The following is a 17,156-nucleotide window of genomic DNA, read 5'->3' as shown; positions in this document are numbered from 1 at the left end:
GAAATCGTGGCTGGGATGGAAGAATTAAATGAAACTTGGTGCCATGAAGGAGGATCTTAAGTGTCCACTCATGGCCAGAGCTGATGGTTTTTTTCAGTTTTATTTTTTAAAGTCAAAGAGAATATATAATAGCCTACACAAATACGTTACTAAAAACCCTTTCAAAACAGTAATATTTCTCCTCTCATGACACTCCTGCTTTTAGTTTTCCATTATTTTAAAAACCAGAACTTAGTTTGTACTGTATTTGGATGGGGAAGGAAAGGGAGAAAACAGATAATAACGATTTGGAGATTCACTGCTCAGAAGCAGTTAGTCCACACTGTTGCCAAGAAGGAAGTTGATCTCAGTGTGGGGGACTGGGGAAGGGCACACTTTACTGCTTCTTTTACATCCATTTTAATTCATTAGAGTATGAATGGACTTGTTTTCAAAATACATACCACATAGATCAACCAGAAATCGTGGCTGGGATGGAAGAATTAAATGAAACTTGGTGCCATGAAGGAGGATCTTAAGTGTCCACTCATGGCCAGAGCTGATGGTTTTTTTCAGTTTTATTTTTTAAAGTCAAAGAGAATATATAATAGCCTACACAAATACGTTACTAAAAACCCTTTCAAAACAGTAATATTTCTCCTCTCATGACACTCCTGCTTTTAGTTTTCCATTATTTTAAAAACCAGAACTTAGTTTGTACTGTATTTGGATGGGGAAGGAAAGGGAGAAAAGAGATAATAAAGACATTTATGTCAAACTTCATTTAAACATTCTCTATCTTTCCTTCACCATTAACAAAAATATTTCTAGAATTCTCCACTTATGGTAAGGAATACAAACATCAGGCTAAGGACAGCAGAAACTCACTGTAAACCTTATCTTGCTGCTTGCCATACTACTTTTAGAAGTAGATCTCCAAATCAAATCACCAGTATGGAGATGACTACGTTTCATACTTTGATGTTCTCTTCCAGAAGCCCTGAAACAATGCAGTCTCACACAGAGACAGCAGTTAAAAGGGCCTACAAGTCAGATAAAGAGTTTCTAATAAGATAAATCAAGGTCTTCAGAAACACTCCCAATTCAAAAATGAAATCCTAAATCCTTCTGAAAATTTAAGACATCACATAAGAAACCTTCTAGTAAAAATCAGCCTACCTACTTTCCATTTTATCCTGCTGCCTCTACCATCATCTTGAGAGACAAGTGATTATCAGAACTGCTCTCTGAAAACTGAGCCTAGCTCCTAGACGTGTCTGGAAATAGCAAGATGTTGATCACTACAGATTATACAAGATACTAACATGTACCTTAAGTAAAACTGCATTAAAAAATTCCTTCTATCAGAACTTCACCTGTCAGATGTTGTAGAAAAAAAAAGACAAAAAAAGAGAGCTGTACTATTCTACCTTCCCACGGAAATGCAGTGTGGGACAGGCAAAAAGGTAGGTACATAGCTGGTTTCTGTGCTTTGGGGAAGGACACACATCTACCACAGACACACAGAACTTAGCTCCAAGTAGGAAAAAACCTTGTGATATACAAAGGGCATGGCTGCTCCTTCAAGTACTTTGCAATTAAGTATATAAACACAGAAGACCTCTCAATGAAAGATAAACTGTAGCTACCTAATAAACTTTAACTGTATCTGAGACTGGCTCAATCTCTTAGAGTTAAGTAGCAGTCCAGTCCAGGAAACTGGAAAGATGTAAAGAAAGGCAACAGAACATCTTGGTGGGAAATTCCAGCCTCTACTTCCCAAAAAACCTCCTAATGAGTAGTGTTGGAATTCACTAGTAAACCTCTTCCCTGTGTTAAGGATAATTCTAAGCACATATTTGTTTAATATTAGCATAAGGGGTTTGGTTTTGTTATCTGGCAGATTGAAATAACTGTTTTTAACTGACTAAATTAATGCTATTGAAGTTATTAGCAGTACATATCATCAGCTTTCAACACCTAACTAAGAGCTACTTAATCAGGTAACAAAACAGTCATACCAGAAGAGCTGGCAGAATTTTGGCACATAGAAGATCATAACCAAAATTATAATCAAATCCTACTTTCACATCAATGCTATAAAAGAACTTCTGACTTTGCTGCAAGTGCAACAAAAAACAAGATCTCTGGATCCTACCAGTTACTTAAAATTTTGTTCAAGGTACACCATATTGTAGCATTTCATTATGCCTTTTTTGCATGGACTAAATGTCTCACTTCTGGTGTCACTGAAATTACTGCTCCAACTGATCAGGAAAAGGTCCCCTTTAAGAGAAAATGAGCTATCACCAAGCCTATGAGCCAACCTTGTATTACTATGGCAATTTTTGTTTGGTTTTGACTATAAAGCGGTACTGATTTAATCAGTAATACAAGTAAAAAACCTGAAGTTTACAGAGATTACAGGGATGACTGGACAGCTCCAACATGAAAACATAAAGGACAATTAATTACATACAGAAATAACACTTCTTGCTCAAAAACTTTTTGACCTAAAAATTGTTGGAAGCTTAAAGGGTAGCCTAGATAAACATCACTACACATTTCCATTTTTATTTATACTTTCCTTTCAACATGTGGCTGCAGTCAGAGATGGGATACTTTGTCAGCCTCCTGGTGACACTGAGTGTGACTGTTCCCTTCACAAAAGGGCACCTGCCCAAACAGTTACATTGAATCAAGACTAAAGCCTTTCGCATCAACAGCTAACAGGTCTGACAGAGAATTCACATTTTATCTGCCCAGCTGACCTATACGCACTTTTGTCCATTTATCCCACCAAAGCTACAATTTTAAAATGCCTTTATTCTATGATGAACTGAAGGCAAATGATATAACTTGCTCCCTTGAGAAAACACTTCCACATCTCCCTGTTTTTGGGATGAATACAGCTATTTGGACCATGATTCCATGGCTGCTTTAATACTAAGTTGCTGCCAGAAATGGCATCCCACCCTGCTCTGACCTTTCCTAAGCAAAAAATCCCTTACTGACTCTCTTGTACAGCTTCAGATAGCTGATAGCTGCATCAGAACTCAGTTTAATTCAGGAGTAACTCAAACAAGAGGAGTCAGTCTAAATGCAAAAGCAGTCTGGCTATTCACTGGTTCCCAGCACACATTCCTTTGTGCAGGGTACACATTCTGACCACCCAGAACCACTACTCCCAGCCAGTGGTTTAAGAAAGTAAGCAAGCAAACAAGACAGCTTCAAATACATTTATTTATATGCAACTACATTGTTTTATTTCTCTGCAAATAAAGTTTGAAAACTTTCTCACATAGTTACAGCACTGCCATGAATGAACACAGATTTCTGCCTGCCTTCAGTTAGGTTCAGATGTAATCTAAAGCTTGGTTTCTAGCACGGTTATTCGTAGGCAGGCTTATCTCTGAAACCCAACAAACAAATAGAGCTATCACATGGAGCTTTTACAACACTTCTAAATTTAAACAAGAGAATATGACAGTTTCCTCTCTTTTTACTTCCTGACATCTGGCTTTTTCCTATTGTTTTCAAAACCTACCAGTATCCTGCGTTAGGCACACACAGCCAATTGTATGAACTCACCCTGTGAAGAGTCACCGTGTGTTGTTCCCATATAGCTGTTTCTTCCATTGTTGTGCTCTAAGAAGGAAAAAAAAAACCCCAAAGATTAGACTTCACTTTCAATAGTTGTATAATAACACAACAGAAACTGACATTCAAAAGCAGCATTAATATTCATATAGACTAGCTACAGAAGAAGTTGGCCTGGCTCATTCATTACACATTTCCTGCCTTTATATGTCACAGCTGAACTTCCTGTGCTCCTGTGGAAGGGGGGAGGGGAAGAATAGGCAAAATAGATTACAGAGCTTGAAGTTAAAAGTTCCAAGGGAAGGATTACAAGCAGCATTTGTCATATAGGCTCTCTCGGTTGCTCATTAAGATTATAGTAGATGTCGCCAGTCCAATCAGCTGTATTTATATTCTGACATTTATACTTACTCTCCTTTGCTGGTTTTAACTCTATGCAGATTACCGCTAATTCATTAGCACCCAGCTAGAGATTACAGTACCTGTGCTATTGTATTATGCACACAGGTCAAATTTAATGGACTGCAGTTTAGTGTAGGCTAATTACTGTGGTGAACAGTAGCATTGCAGAAATTACAAGGTCCTCTCTAAGGTAACTAGATTAAACAGTAACATTATGACAATATTGACATACCTGCATTTCTGCTTGAAAGAGCACCACTTAGTGTGCCACGACAAGCAAACATTTGGAAAGGACAAAATAGCATGAGGGAGGAAAACCCAGCAGAGCCCAGGCCTGGAAACAGGCAGGAAGGCAGCAGGAAATGCATAGTGAACATCCTGCTGCTTCATTTTCTACCTTTCCAGAGGGAGTGTCTAGTATTTTGCTCCATACCCACTCCCCTCATAAACATGCAATCCACTAATTAAAGAACAAAAGCAGAACACAAAAATCCCTGCAACATGGAGGTGCTGGTTTTTTGAAAATCTACTTTGCTCTCTATTCGCTTCAATTACAGTAACTCAGTCACTACAACAAAAAGTACTCCCAACTTTTAATCCACTCCTGTATCACAAGGAACAGTAGTAGGAGTGTTTAGTCTCACAAACAACACCTCTGAAAACTTTATCCAACTTCAGAACATCAGAATTTGCAACTGGGTTCAAAAAGCAAGTTCTTCTCATAATGCCAAGAAGCTCTGCACTTTTCCTCCACATTTTGTGCTTGAATTTCAAGGGTCAGGATGTGCCACATTACTGCTCATTTCTCTTTCAGGGTTCATTTCTCCTGAAAGTGCTGTCGCAACTTAACTGTGACGTATTTAATTCAAACAGCTGTAATTCTGCTCAATATAGTACCAAATGTTGCTCATTTGCATTATAAATTGATTAGACTTTACCCCAGAATTTGATTATTTCTCTCCAGCTTTTTAAACACAGACCAAATACATACTAAAACAGCAACAATTTACACACACAAAGCCATCTTTGAAACAAAGCAGAATGTTTTGCTTGCTGAACGGTCAAGGAATACTGATTTTCTTCCTTATTTCTGATGTTCTCATTCTGTCTTAGTTTTGGCAAGAGCTTCTAGGCCAAACATCTCATCAACAAGTGAAGACTTATCTCTGCAAGTAAACTTCAGCAAAAAGCTCTAAGTAGCTCCTGTTCAGAAGACGGTGCAACAGACATCCAATAAAGGACTGCAAAAGTTGTAATTTACATTGTAAATGGAATAGGCAGCCTCATTTTTACCTGCAATGATCAAGAGAAGCTAACCCTGCTCATTTTCTGTGCCTGCCCTGGCAGCGCTGGCAGGTCCAGCCCTGGGTCAGCAGCAGAGGCCCCTGAGCCAGCACAGTCCGATCTCCTTGGCTCAGGGTGCCTGATTTCCATGGCTGTGAGTTCTGGTGCCTCCCTGCTGGAGCTGGGTGCACAGGGCAAACAACACCCGTGGCTCTGGATATGGCACAAACTGATAAAACCCAGTTTAACCAGCTCAGCACCGCTCCCACTGGATCTAGCAGAACTGGCAAACCCAGAGCTAGAGCAGGGCAAGGTAACAGCTAAGCCATGAGTAAGAAAAAAAGAAATTCCATATGTAACATGCTTCTGAGAACAGTGAGAAGACTTACTACTTCATTAAAAAACCCAAGACAAATGTAAAAAAAACCCAAACCAATCTCACAAACTCACCAGCCTTTCTAAACATGGACAGGGCACTCACTGCTCAGTCACATTGAGGCTGCCATTTCTAAAGCCTTTCTCCTTTCTGCAGAAGCTCAGTCTTTCCATTTTGTTCTCCATTTCTTTGTTCACACTATTGCTATCATCACCTCCCCTAGATTTTACTAATACATCCATTTCAAATGCACAAGGCTTGGAAACATCAAATATCCATTAGTTACACAGCAAAGCAAGTAATATGTTATTTTCATTCTTTCTGCATGCCCAAACAGTCCAATCAAGAACAGTAAAAACAGTTCAAAGGCAGTCTGAGGTGAGTGTTGGCTTTGACGCAAACTGCTTACTTGAGTTAGTTTCTGATCTGTAAAGAACTGCATTCACTCACAAAAGACCAAGGGAAGTTTGAAGAAGACCTGTGAAGGTACTCACCCCACTTAGCACTGACAACTGAGGCAGAAGAATGAGCCTGTGTTACCATCAGCTGAGGTCCCTGTTGCAATGCTGCTCTTAGGCCATACCCAAAGTGTTCTATTTTTCATGCTATCCACCACTAATTTAAGGAAAATCAAGGTGACTCACCAGGAATTGAGAAATATATACAGCCTAACACCCAAAAACTAGGAATATAGGAAAATACTATGATACCCCAGTCTAGAGTTATAGTAATTTAACAGAGACCCTGTAACACCTTTGAAATGCAAGTGGACAACATTGCAAACTCCTACATCTGTATTACCAATGACTTTACATCCCAGAATCACACAGAACCACATAATTTTTAAGGCTGGAAGGGACCAATGGAGATCATCCAGTCCAACCCCCCTGCCAAGGCAGGGTCACCTGGAGCAGGTGACACAGGTATGTGTCCGGGTGGCTTTGGAACGACTCCAGAAAGGGAGACCCCACACCCTCCCTGGGCAGCTCTGCCAGTGCTCTGCCACCCTCCATGGAAAGAAGTTCCTCCTCATGCTGAGGTAAAACTTCTTGTGTCTGATTTATGGCCACTGCTCCTCAGCCTGCTGCTGGGCACCACTGAAGAGTCTGGCACCATCCTCTTGGCACCTGCCTGGGAGATTATTTATATGCATTAATGAGGTTCCCCTCTCAGTCTTCTCCAGACTAAACAGTTTTTCCCTCATAAGAGATTCTCCAGACCATCAACTTCTTGACCAATGCCAGACCCTCTCCAGCAACTCCTGGTCTTCTTTGTACTGAGGAGCCCAGAACTGAGCACATATATTAAGAACAAAAAGAACAGAAAAAACTATGGTATCATGACTCCAGTGATTTATTTGATGCTTTTGCTTTATTAAAGTGAAAAGTTTCCTTAAGCTCATCCTAAACACTGTTTTATAGACAATAAGTATTCCTAGCTCTGTATATGGAAAATGGATCTGTTTGTGGGTTGGGTGTTTTGTTACTATTTAAAGGACAGAGTCATACATGACATTGCAATTCATCAATATGGAAGTTATGAAACTTATCATTTACCCAGAATCCTGGAAACATCAAGTCTTGTTCAACTCTTTCATCTTTGGAATTGCCCTGAGAAATAAACATTTCAAAGTAAACATATTTTCAGAAAGCTCCCTTTGTGGGCTTACAAGAGTCCTTCAAACAACATTTTTTTCTTCTCCTTCTCAACATATTTATTTCCTTCTCCTCAAGGGCTGGTTTGGTTGTTTTTATTGGGGTTTTTTGTGCTTTTTTCTTCTTTTTTTAATACCATGCCTTTTCTCATCCAACTTTAACCTTCTTACACATATCTGGGTATGTGTGCACATGCACACATATGCTTTTCTTCCAAGCATCCTGAAGGAAAAACACAACCCAAAAAGAACCACTGGCTACTGAACTGAGCAATGCAGTGATGCTGCAAATAGCATTGCTCAGTTTACCTGCACTGCAGGTGAAAAAGCTGTTGCCAGCAGCAGCACCGAAGCCACCCACAGGCTTGAGAAGAAAGTTCCAGTTTACATTTGGAAAGCTTCAAACAACAGCCACAGAAACCAGTATTCTACCTTAAAATGATACAAATAATACAGTTCCCAAAGGCAGGTTTCTTGCAGATTAACACTTTTTAGATTTCTACACCTCAGCTCAGACTAAGGCCAGAGCTCCTACACATTCTTGAAATCCAAGCCAGAATAGTTTCCCAATGTTTCTTTCCAAGTCTAGGGGGACTTACTGGAGGAATTATTGCTCCCTAACTCAGCTGCTTTTCATAGGAAGTGAATTGTATTCCAACAGCAAGACAGATTTTAAGGAACTGTTTCCTCAATTGTGATCAAATTTTGACACGTGAGGTCAAATGAGTTTTTAACCATGTTATTTCTTAGTAAAATTTAACAGTAATTTCTGATAAATAAATGTAAGTCTTAAATATCTACAACTGCCATCCATTCCCACACATTCCTCACTAAGGTCAATGAGATTATTATATTTTCAAAGAAAATAATATCTAGCTAAAATAGATTTTCTTCTGGACTACACAAAAGGAACCTCCTGTGGGAAGCACTAAGTTACATTTAGCATCTTTACCAGCCTGGTTTTTCAGATCAGCACTGACAGCTGTCCTAAGGACAATAAAATGAAGCAACTGCTTTTGCTACCTCAGGGGGCTTATTGCTCCTGTTCTGCACAAAACACAGTGGGCAGAGGAAAGGTGTCTGACAGCTGTGAGCTCTTTCAACCACAGCAAGCAAACCACAGCAAGTGAACAGTCAGATCACAAACTCAACCACGGAAAGAACACCAGCTTAGCTTCAAGCCTGCAGTCTCATGTTGTGTACAGCATACTTACAATAAAATGCTCATGTCAAAAAGCATTCCTATTTATCCTGAAAAAAATGTAACAACTGTGACAGTGTTCTTATTCAAGACAAAAAAATTAGAAGGAAGAACTAGTATTGGGCCATGCCAAAAAAGGGAAAAAATGCTGTATTTACTCTGTATATACTCTATAATACTGTATTACATATAGTATTATCTGTAATATTATATTTAGAGAGTTGCTCTTCAGAATGACAAACCAGACATACATACACCTCACCCATCTTGCTGCATTTCTATTTGCTTCTAAAATTAATTTTCCATTATTCTTGGGGAAGTCCAGTTCAGCAGTAGGATGTTATTGAACTTCCAGGTTCTAAAAGTTAAATGCAGAATCAATACATTTTGATTGCACTTGTGGGAACAAGAATTAAAAGTGCTTATCAGAACGATCAGAATTTGAAACTCTTATAAGTATTTCTTCAGTTTGTTATGCATCTGGGGGGTGATATTTATCATTCACTTTAAAAAAATCAACATAATCAAAGTCAATATCCAAAACACACAGCTTCCTGAGGAAGTACAAGAAAAGAAAACAGAATCTTCCTCAGCCAGCCCAGAACAAGGAATGAAGAGGTCATTTCCCTACACACAGCATCCTTCAGCACTCAGCTGCAGCACAGTGCTGCTTCCAACACTGACCAGGATGAGTTCCCACAGATTCTCACCTTTGTCCTTGCCTAGTTAAACTACAGCCACCTTAAATTCCAACAGATTCCCTCCAATTGTCTTATCATAAAAGCCTTCAGCTGACTGGGGGCAGGGGGCCCATTTTTTAACAGTTGTTCCCCAGCAATTAGTGCAATGAGGTCAGAATCCCATTATCTGACTGATTTTATCAACTGAAAGGAGAGCTTTGTCTTCCATAGTCTAACACATACACAATGCACCACAGCCTCTCACAAGGCACCTCAGAGTTACTTGAGGTATTTCAAACACTGGCAGCCAACTCCTGGAGCAAGCCCAGGCAGCCAGGAGAGCACCAGGCAGGGTCACCACAGCAAACTGCACACTGCCACAGCTGCATTCCCACCCACACCCTGCTATGTCTGCCCTACACTCTGCAAACAGCCTGGATCTTCAGCTTTTCACTTGATCATCATTCCTTCCAAGGAGCAGGACTGCTTCCCTGAAGATATTTTTGAGAGAAGATTCAAGAGATCAGACTAAGGACTCAGGGACTGCCACAGAGCATCAGGTGCATGTTGTCTGTCTATTTGATTATCTCTTTTACACAGCAGTGGGAAATGCAGGAGAAAACACACACTAAAGGACTCTTTTGAGATATGTATAAAAAAACTTTGCAGAATCACTGAAGCTGAGAAGCCAGTCTTTAGTCCCACGTTCTGTCTGAGTGTACATCCACAGAAGTGACATCAACCATTTCTTGAAACAAAAATAAAAACCTTATTCTTCTCTGAAGCATATGTACTAACCACCAAAAATTAAAGTAGTGCCCATTGTAATCTTTCTCCATTTGGTATCCTGGGTTCCAAGCTCTAGTGAAGAGTTCCACTTCTCCCAAACATTCACCTACACTAAACAGCCCACCTCATGAAAAGTCTGTATGAGGAAAACCACAATTAAAGCTGCTCTTCAGATAACAATACACAATCCAAGTAAAAAAAAAAAAACAAACAAACAAAAAAAAACCACCACAGAAATGTCAACCCTGCATGTCAATAAAATGAACCTATTTTGATTTAGATCACTCTGAGAATACAAAGTCTCTACAACAGTACATATGGACAGTTTGAACAGTGCTAGTTATCTAGAACAACCTTGAGAGGAAAAACTAGGACTAAATATCTACATACACATTTTAACAATAATTAGGTTGTTCAACCATTCCACTCAATTCTCCCAGTGCTTCCAAAACCACAAGACACTACCTTAGTCAACACAATTTCCAATGCCTGCTGATCTAGAATCCTCAAGGTTAGTGGCTACCTTTTGAATACAAAGATACTGCATGTATCTAAAAGCATTCCTTAATCACTGGTTTTCTTGACAAATTTTTCTACAAGAGACATTTTTGCTCCAACTTCTGGGCACTGTTCTCATCAAGCTAAAAAAGTAGCTCAGTGTTTAACTCCCCACATCTGTGCACTACCCAGCCTGTTTAGCATGACTCACTTTTCCAGAATGGCCTCTCAACTCCAAGCTTCACACATCACAGACAAGATCATAAAACCTTCTGCTTAGTGGTACTGCTGCTCAATGCAAAAAAAATACTAGAGCTCTCTCCCAAAAAAAGCCCTAATCAAGAACAGTATGCACAAATTTGGAGGGATACTGCATTGTAGTTAAATAATTAAATACTGGATTACAGATCCAGTTAAATCTGAGTATTTATAGAAGTGTTTATGACACAGGCCTAGTAAATCACATTATCCATGAAAGGCAGAAGGCTGACACTCAGGAATAAGGCAAAACAAACCAGAGTGCAAGACCCGCACGCAGCTACATCTCAAATGATCTCAGGTCAAGTTACTTCAGATGAAGAATACCACTCAACCACCCTGGAAACAGTATCTGCCAGCAGCTAAGCAAAGCTTACCAGCTCCTGATGGCTAAGGCGTGGGAAAACTGTGCTTGAATTTGGGATCCTTGTCTGTTTTGCTTCTTTCCATTTTGCTTTCCAGCTGGCAGTGAAACCACGTAGGATCACAAACTCCAAAGTGCTGGCAGTAGTGTTTCACAGATCACTACTCCAGGCCAGTACACTAGCAAAAGATAGCAAAATCACACAGAACAGAGGCTAAAAAGGCAAAGTGGCAAGCCACATTTCTGCCCTCAGCAAAGGATGTTGCCACAGAGAAGCACGGACAACTTGCAATTTGCTTTCGTTTTAAGTAGTTTCACTGCCATATTGACCTAGGTCAGTATTATTAGGACCTAAAGATTCCTAATTTAGAGTATAAATTGTAACATGTAATTGAATGGATTTATCCTCTCATTATTTACCTCAAATATGATTTTATTTTTTGTACCATTTCAAAACCAAGATCTTCAAGGAACGCATGTAATATTTCAATCGTTTAAATCTCGGGATGCAACTTGAAAAGCAATTATTTTACCACAATAAAAGCAGCTTAAGCAGCACACACTGCCCTCCTACTAGTTTCCATCCTCAAAAAAATCCCATCCATCATATCTTGTGCAAGTGTGATGTGGTCATTGTTACCTGTATCCCCAGCAGTTCATCTCAACTCCAACAGGAGCAACTGCTCCAGTTTGGAAGGCAGCCCTGGGAATGTAAAAGCTCAAACAACAGCCTCCCACCAAAGTAAAAGAAGCCCTGCTTAAGTGCACAGAGCTGGGACCAGTGCCACAGCAACTGACACAGCTTAGAGCAGCAAATTCCAGTCACACACTACCTACCTGGTGGGTTTGTTCTAAAACCACAGTGGTGGTCAAATGGTGGAGCAGACTGCCCAGGAAGGCCATGGAATATCATCCTTGGAGGTGCTCAAAACTGATCTGGACAAGATTCTGGACAGCCCTGTAGCTGACCCTGCTCTGAGAATGGGGCTAGACTAGATGATCTCCAGAGCTCTGCTGAGCTCTAGATTACCTGACCTCACTGTTCTGCAATTATTCTATAAATCAGATTTGGTGAGAATTGCCTTGAGCACAGACTTGGACTAGCTGATCCCCAGAGTCCCTTCCAACCTTAATTACTGTGTGATTCTATGTAAGTCGCATTTCCAGCACATTTCTGAAACCAAATCAAATCATCCTACTGCAGACACAACCTCCATGTCTACTCCTATACACAGCTTGGCTTCAGTGTTTTGTCTCTCATAAAGAACATCAGCTGGAGTTATTCCAGTTTGGTTTTTCCCTTAGGGGAGAAGAAGAGCACAGGACCAGTATCAAAGAAAGCAAAATAATACTGTATTAGCTATAAGAAGCCTAAATAAATCATCTCTATGGCTTCTTATTTAAAAAGTACAAAGACAAAATGCACACAAGTAAAAGATATGTCCACCAAGAAATAACCAACATGAATATAGACATCAGAGCAGCAACCAAAGCATTCAAGCACTTCATCCAAAGATAGAATGCTTCTCACCTTGTTTTTAATCAAGAGAATCATAATCCAGTTACCAAGCACTGCACCATATACATTTCAGATCATTATACTCTGAAGATCTGTCAAATAAGAGCCTCAGGACAGGTAACAGCATCCCACTAAGACAGAGCTGGGCTGATTTTCCAAGATCAGAGCTTGCAAGTATGAATAAATGTTTAAGAGGCTTGCATTACAATTCCAGTTACAGGTGCACAATTACAGCCTTGACATCTTCCATTTTGACAATAAAAGAGTAGCCTACAGAGGCTCTTTAAAATTTTGAGGTGGGGGGGAGGGTATCGTTTGTTTTGATTTTGCTTTTTACAGTCAACACAGCCACAGCAAAACTATACATTCTCTAGGTAATTTACCAAATTTTCCTAAAATTAACAGTTGAAATGCAGGTGTTCTGACCATATGCACACACACCTCACTTTGCCTCATGGAAGCAGTTGACAACTATTTTTGTAGGAACAGGATTAGTGGGGTGGGAGTGTGTTTCCTGATATTTTACCCCTTGAATCTCAGTATGAAGAAATAGGTCACTGGGCAATAAGACTTTCACCCCCCGCCCTGCTTGTGGGTACAGAATTTCTTCCTCTGAATCCCAACCAACCACTAAGCAAGAAATTTCAGGGAAAGTGTCCTTCCCTACCCTGAACAACCACACACCCAGATGGCATCTTCCCACCTTCAACTTGGGTAACTGTCAGTTAAGAAATTCAATTTTAGCAGTCACATGGCTACTACAGCATCTTCAGAACACAGTACAACTCTGAGCTCACATTAACTTCACACATCCAAAGAAAGCAAGTCCCAAATCAAGGATACAGAAAGACAGAAGTTCAAAAAGGAAGAGAGGGTAAATAATGTTAAGTCTCCAGCTCCTTGAAAAAGATTAACTTCTTGTGTTAGAAGTTGTTAGTGACTTTGGAGTAAGGACACAATGGTAACAAACAGTTTGGTTTAAAAAACACAATACAGGGAACACAGCAGGGTTCTGTTCGACTTTCAGATGCAGTGCTTGTGCATTGAGAGGGGAAGAGAAACAAGTCCAGGAAGTCACTGGGAGAGAAGAGAATGAGAACCAGAGCAGCCATACCCCCTTGGCAAGGACATGAGACTTGGATTGGGAGGACAAAGTAACAAATGCCACCACAGCATTCAAAGGGCTTATTCAGCTATCAGCAAGGTAAACATTCCTAAACCTTCTTATCGGGCAAGCATGGAAAGCAGAAAACACCTCATTTTTCCTCAGCAAAAAGGACTATCCCCATTCTATTAACATCTAGCTTCCATATTACTTCACCATGAAGTGGATTTTCCTCTTTTTTGAAAACACTTACCTTGAATAAGTATCTGTTTAAGCAGACAATCTACTACACTTTGAGAGACAGTTGTTAAGTGTCAGTCTCTCCTTGCTTACATGAACACCAGTCTGTTCCAGGATTTTCCTGCTGAAAAACTCTTTCTAAAGCTAACACATTAATGATTAGTAGGGGTTACAGAAAATAAATAGCATGCTACAATTGTCCCTGCATTCAATCTCAAAACTGAGTAACATAGCTCTGACAGAACTCAAAACCAGGTAATAAGTTGAAGGTGTAGAAAGAAAAAAAACACTAAGATGTATCAGTCAGTAAAACCAGTATTTAAATTCTGAACATACAGCGCAGAAGAAGAGATGGGGGAAAAATTCCTTTGCTTTTTTAAGCTAAGCTGTTCCATTGCATTCAGCAGCCCACAGACCTGCAGATGAGCTCACACATCTTAAGGAGCATCTTCCTACAGCTCAATCAACACCTTAATTTTTATCAGCCCTTTATACCTTTTTTGTTCAGTGTCTATGTAATACAAATTAAACTTCTCCACTGCTACTATGAAAAAACCAAAGTGATTGTGAAGGTTCAGTTTCCAAAGAGTGGTGCAAAGGGGTGAATGGGGTCTAAGAAAAAGCAATTCAGTTGTGTGAAGCAAGTGAAGAGGTATCCTACAACATAACCGAGGCAAGGCACAGCAGCCAGCGGGGAGCAGAGCCTGCTGTCAGACCAATACACTGGAGAACATCGAGTGTCTTGTTAAAACAGCACCTTGAGGCCACTACTCTGCAACACAAAGGGTTAAGGAGCAGCAACAGCCTAAAGCTTAAGCTCCTTTCATTCTCAGCACAGAGGATCTCCTTTATTCACAAAGCTACTCTGAAGTGAAACAAGGAATCAGCCTGGCACTGATGATGGCTGTCCTGGGATGGAAAAGGACCAGCCAAGAAGAGAAGCTAGCACAATAGAAACTTCTCAGGTGGGTTATCCATTGGCTACGAATGTAGAAACACTGCCCATACAAGTGTCTGCAGACATTTTGATAATCCTCTCTGCTGCTTTCATGGGTAACACAATTACTTATTCACAGCCAGTTAAGAGTGGGATTTTTTTTCTTTCCTAATCCTGGCTATACTATTAGAGATTTGCAAAATATGGCATTTCAGATATGGTTTCATTTCAGAGGACAAAAGAAACCTCATTTTCACTAAAGACAAGCATGTTTTATAGAAAACACATATTTTTCTAACTTCCAATTTATTAATATTTTCCTTTTTTTTTTAAGTGATCTATTCCCTTCTCTTGAGGAGCCAAGGCCACTAACAAGCACAAGAGAATATAAGACCAGCTCCAGAAGAACCAGCAAGCAGGAAGAACCAGTAAGACACGTCCATGCTTTTTTCCCTTTCCTTAAAAGGACACACAGCAGACAGAGGTGACCCTGCCACCCAAAACATCTTTTTATTTCAATCGTAACTCCTCATCTTCTTAAAGAGCAGCAATGAAACCAGCTCCACTGGGGAGCCAAGACTGAACAAGAGGCACCAAACCAGCCCTGAGATACTGCCCAGCGCCATCAGCTGCCCTGCTCCCAATCCCCCTCTTTGATTTGTTTCTGGCAGCAGTCCCACCACTGCCTTTCACTACACCAGTGGTTCCCAACCAGACCTCTTCAGAAAAGCTGAATGCAAACCACTATATACTAACTTAAGAAAAGCACTTTTTAAAAACACCATGTTCTTGTTTTTTCGGGGTTGGATTTTCTCTTTTATAGACTGCATCCCTACCCCACTCCAAACAGCTGAATTCCTACGAACCCCAGGCTGAAGATTACCCCAGACATTTGACTCCCTGAGTCATGAGCCAACCCAGTCTCCTTCCCTCCCCTCACGAAGGGAGGGCAGAAGAGACATTGGCTACAGTCACTGGGAAAAAATGAGAGGGTAATTACTGGACAGGAGGCTTCTAACTGACCTCTGTAGGTATTCAGATTTACATAACCATCACATCGGTTCCCATCCCACCCTACAGACATGCGGCTAGGATTTTTTATTTCCTGTTTGCACATCAAAGTACAGGAATGAAACAAGGGAATTCACTAACATGCTCAAGAGCAATAATTATTGACCAGATCAGAACTTCCTAGCATCATGCTGCCTTATGCACACCAAGCAAAACAGCACACTTCAAAAGCAACTCCTCTCATGAAAATCCATTTGGTAGACTTACAATTATTTCCACCATTGTAGATGAACTGACACTGAATTTCACATAAAAACCAGTATGCAAATCCAGAAATCTTAAATTACCTAAAATTACAATCTTTCAGATTAAATAGCTTCAAGGCCTGCCTTTTCAGTTCCAACTTGACCTTCCACTTCCCAATTCAGTTTTAAGGTGACAAAAAGCCCAATTAGACCCAAAAACACAGTCGCTTCTAAGGGGAAAAAAGAGCCACACCCAGAAAGCCAAAGGTTAACTGTAAAAATGGTCACAAAGCCACTTTTGTATTTACATCAGTGTAATTAAAAATACACTCATTTCAGTGGAACAAACTGCCTCACCAACAGCTTTAACCACATGACACTAACTTCTATTCCCACAACTTCAAGTGTATCAATGATACAAGATTATATTCTTGACCAAAACTACATCATGTCCATTCATCACCACTCTGGAATGCACATTCCCAAGTATGCAAGAAAACTATGAGGGCAGAAATGACCAAAGGGATTTTAAAATATGCACTGGGCTTCTACAGAATTGCATATTCTAGCTACCTCAAACCGTATTTAAAAATGGAGTTGGCAAAGCCAAAGCCCTTAAACAAGAGCAAATTCCTCTTTTTTAAGGTTATTCTGACTATATTTCACATTAAAAACTGCAAGAAGGAGAATCTGCAGAACTACAACCTGACATTCCAGTTTGCAACCTGAAAACACACTCAAGTTTACACAGCCTTTAACTCACCCCTGGACTGCCCCAGCATTCTTTGTGCTACAGAAAGCAGCTCTACTGAACTTCAACATACTGAATGCAATAAATTCTAAGAAAATAACAAAAAGGTTACAGGCCAAGGGAAATAACTAGCGTAAACGTTTAAGTCTTGCCCCATCTGTTAACCTAAGTTTCTCATTCTAGAGCAAGTTAAGACTTCAATTGACAAAAGACAAATTCACCTCAAGAATGAAAAAGTTCAAGAAGAAGCAAGCAAAAAGGGT

The 17,156-nt window shown here is 40.1% G+C and overlaps 1 protein-coding gene across 5 annotated transcripts in view; it reads right to left on the bottom strand.

Moving 5' to 3' along the window:
* The window catches only part of TJP1 (tight junction protein 1), a 69,712-nt gene that overhangs the window by 38,172 nt on the left and 14,384 nt on the right, over window positions 1-17,156 (bottom strand). For all 5 annotated transcript variants that reach the window (XM_041468726.1, XM_041468727.1, XM_041468728.1 and 2 more), the window contains exon 2: window positions 3,571-3,627. In XM_041468726.1, coding sequence (XP_041324660.1) covers window positions 3,571-3,627 — 57 coding nt within the window. The remainder of the gene's footprint in view (window positions 1-3,570; window positions 3,628-17,156) is intronic.

The sequence above is a fragment of the Pyrgilauda ruficollis genome, unplaced genomic scaffold, assembly GCF_017590135.1.
Source record: "Pyrgilauda ruficollis isolate IOZ18807 unplaced genomic scaffold, ASM1759013v1 scaffold23, whole genome shotgun sequence".
In the NCBI taxonomy this organism is placed as follows: Eukaryota; Metazoa; Chordata; class Aves; order Passeriformes; family Passeridae; genus Pyrgilauda; species Pyrgilauda ruficollis.
The sequence above is the reverse complement of the archived record's forward strand: the minus strand, read 5'-3'. Positions and strand labels throughout refer to the sequence as shown.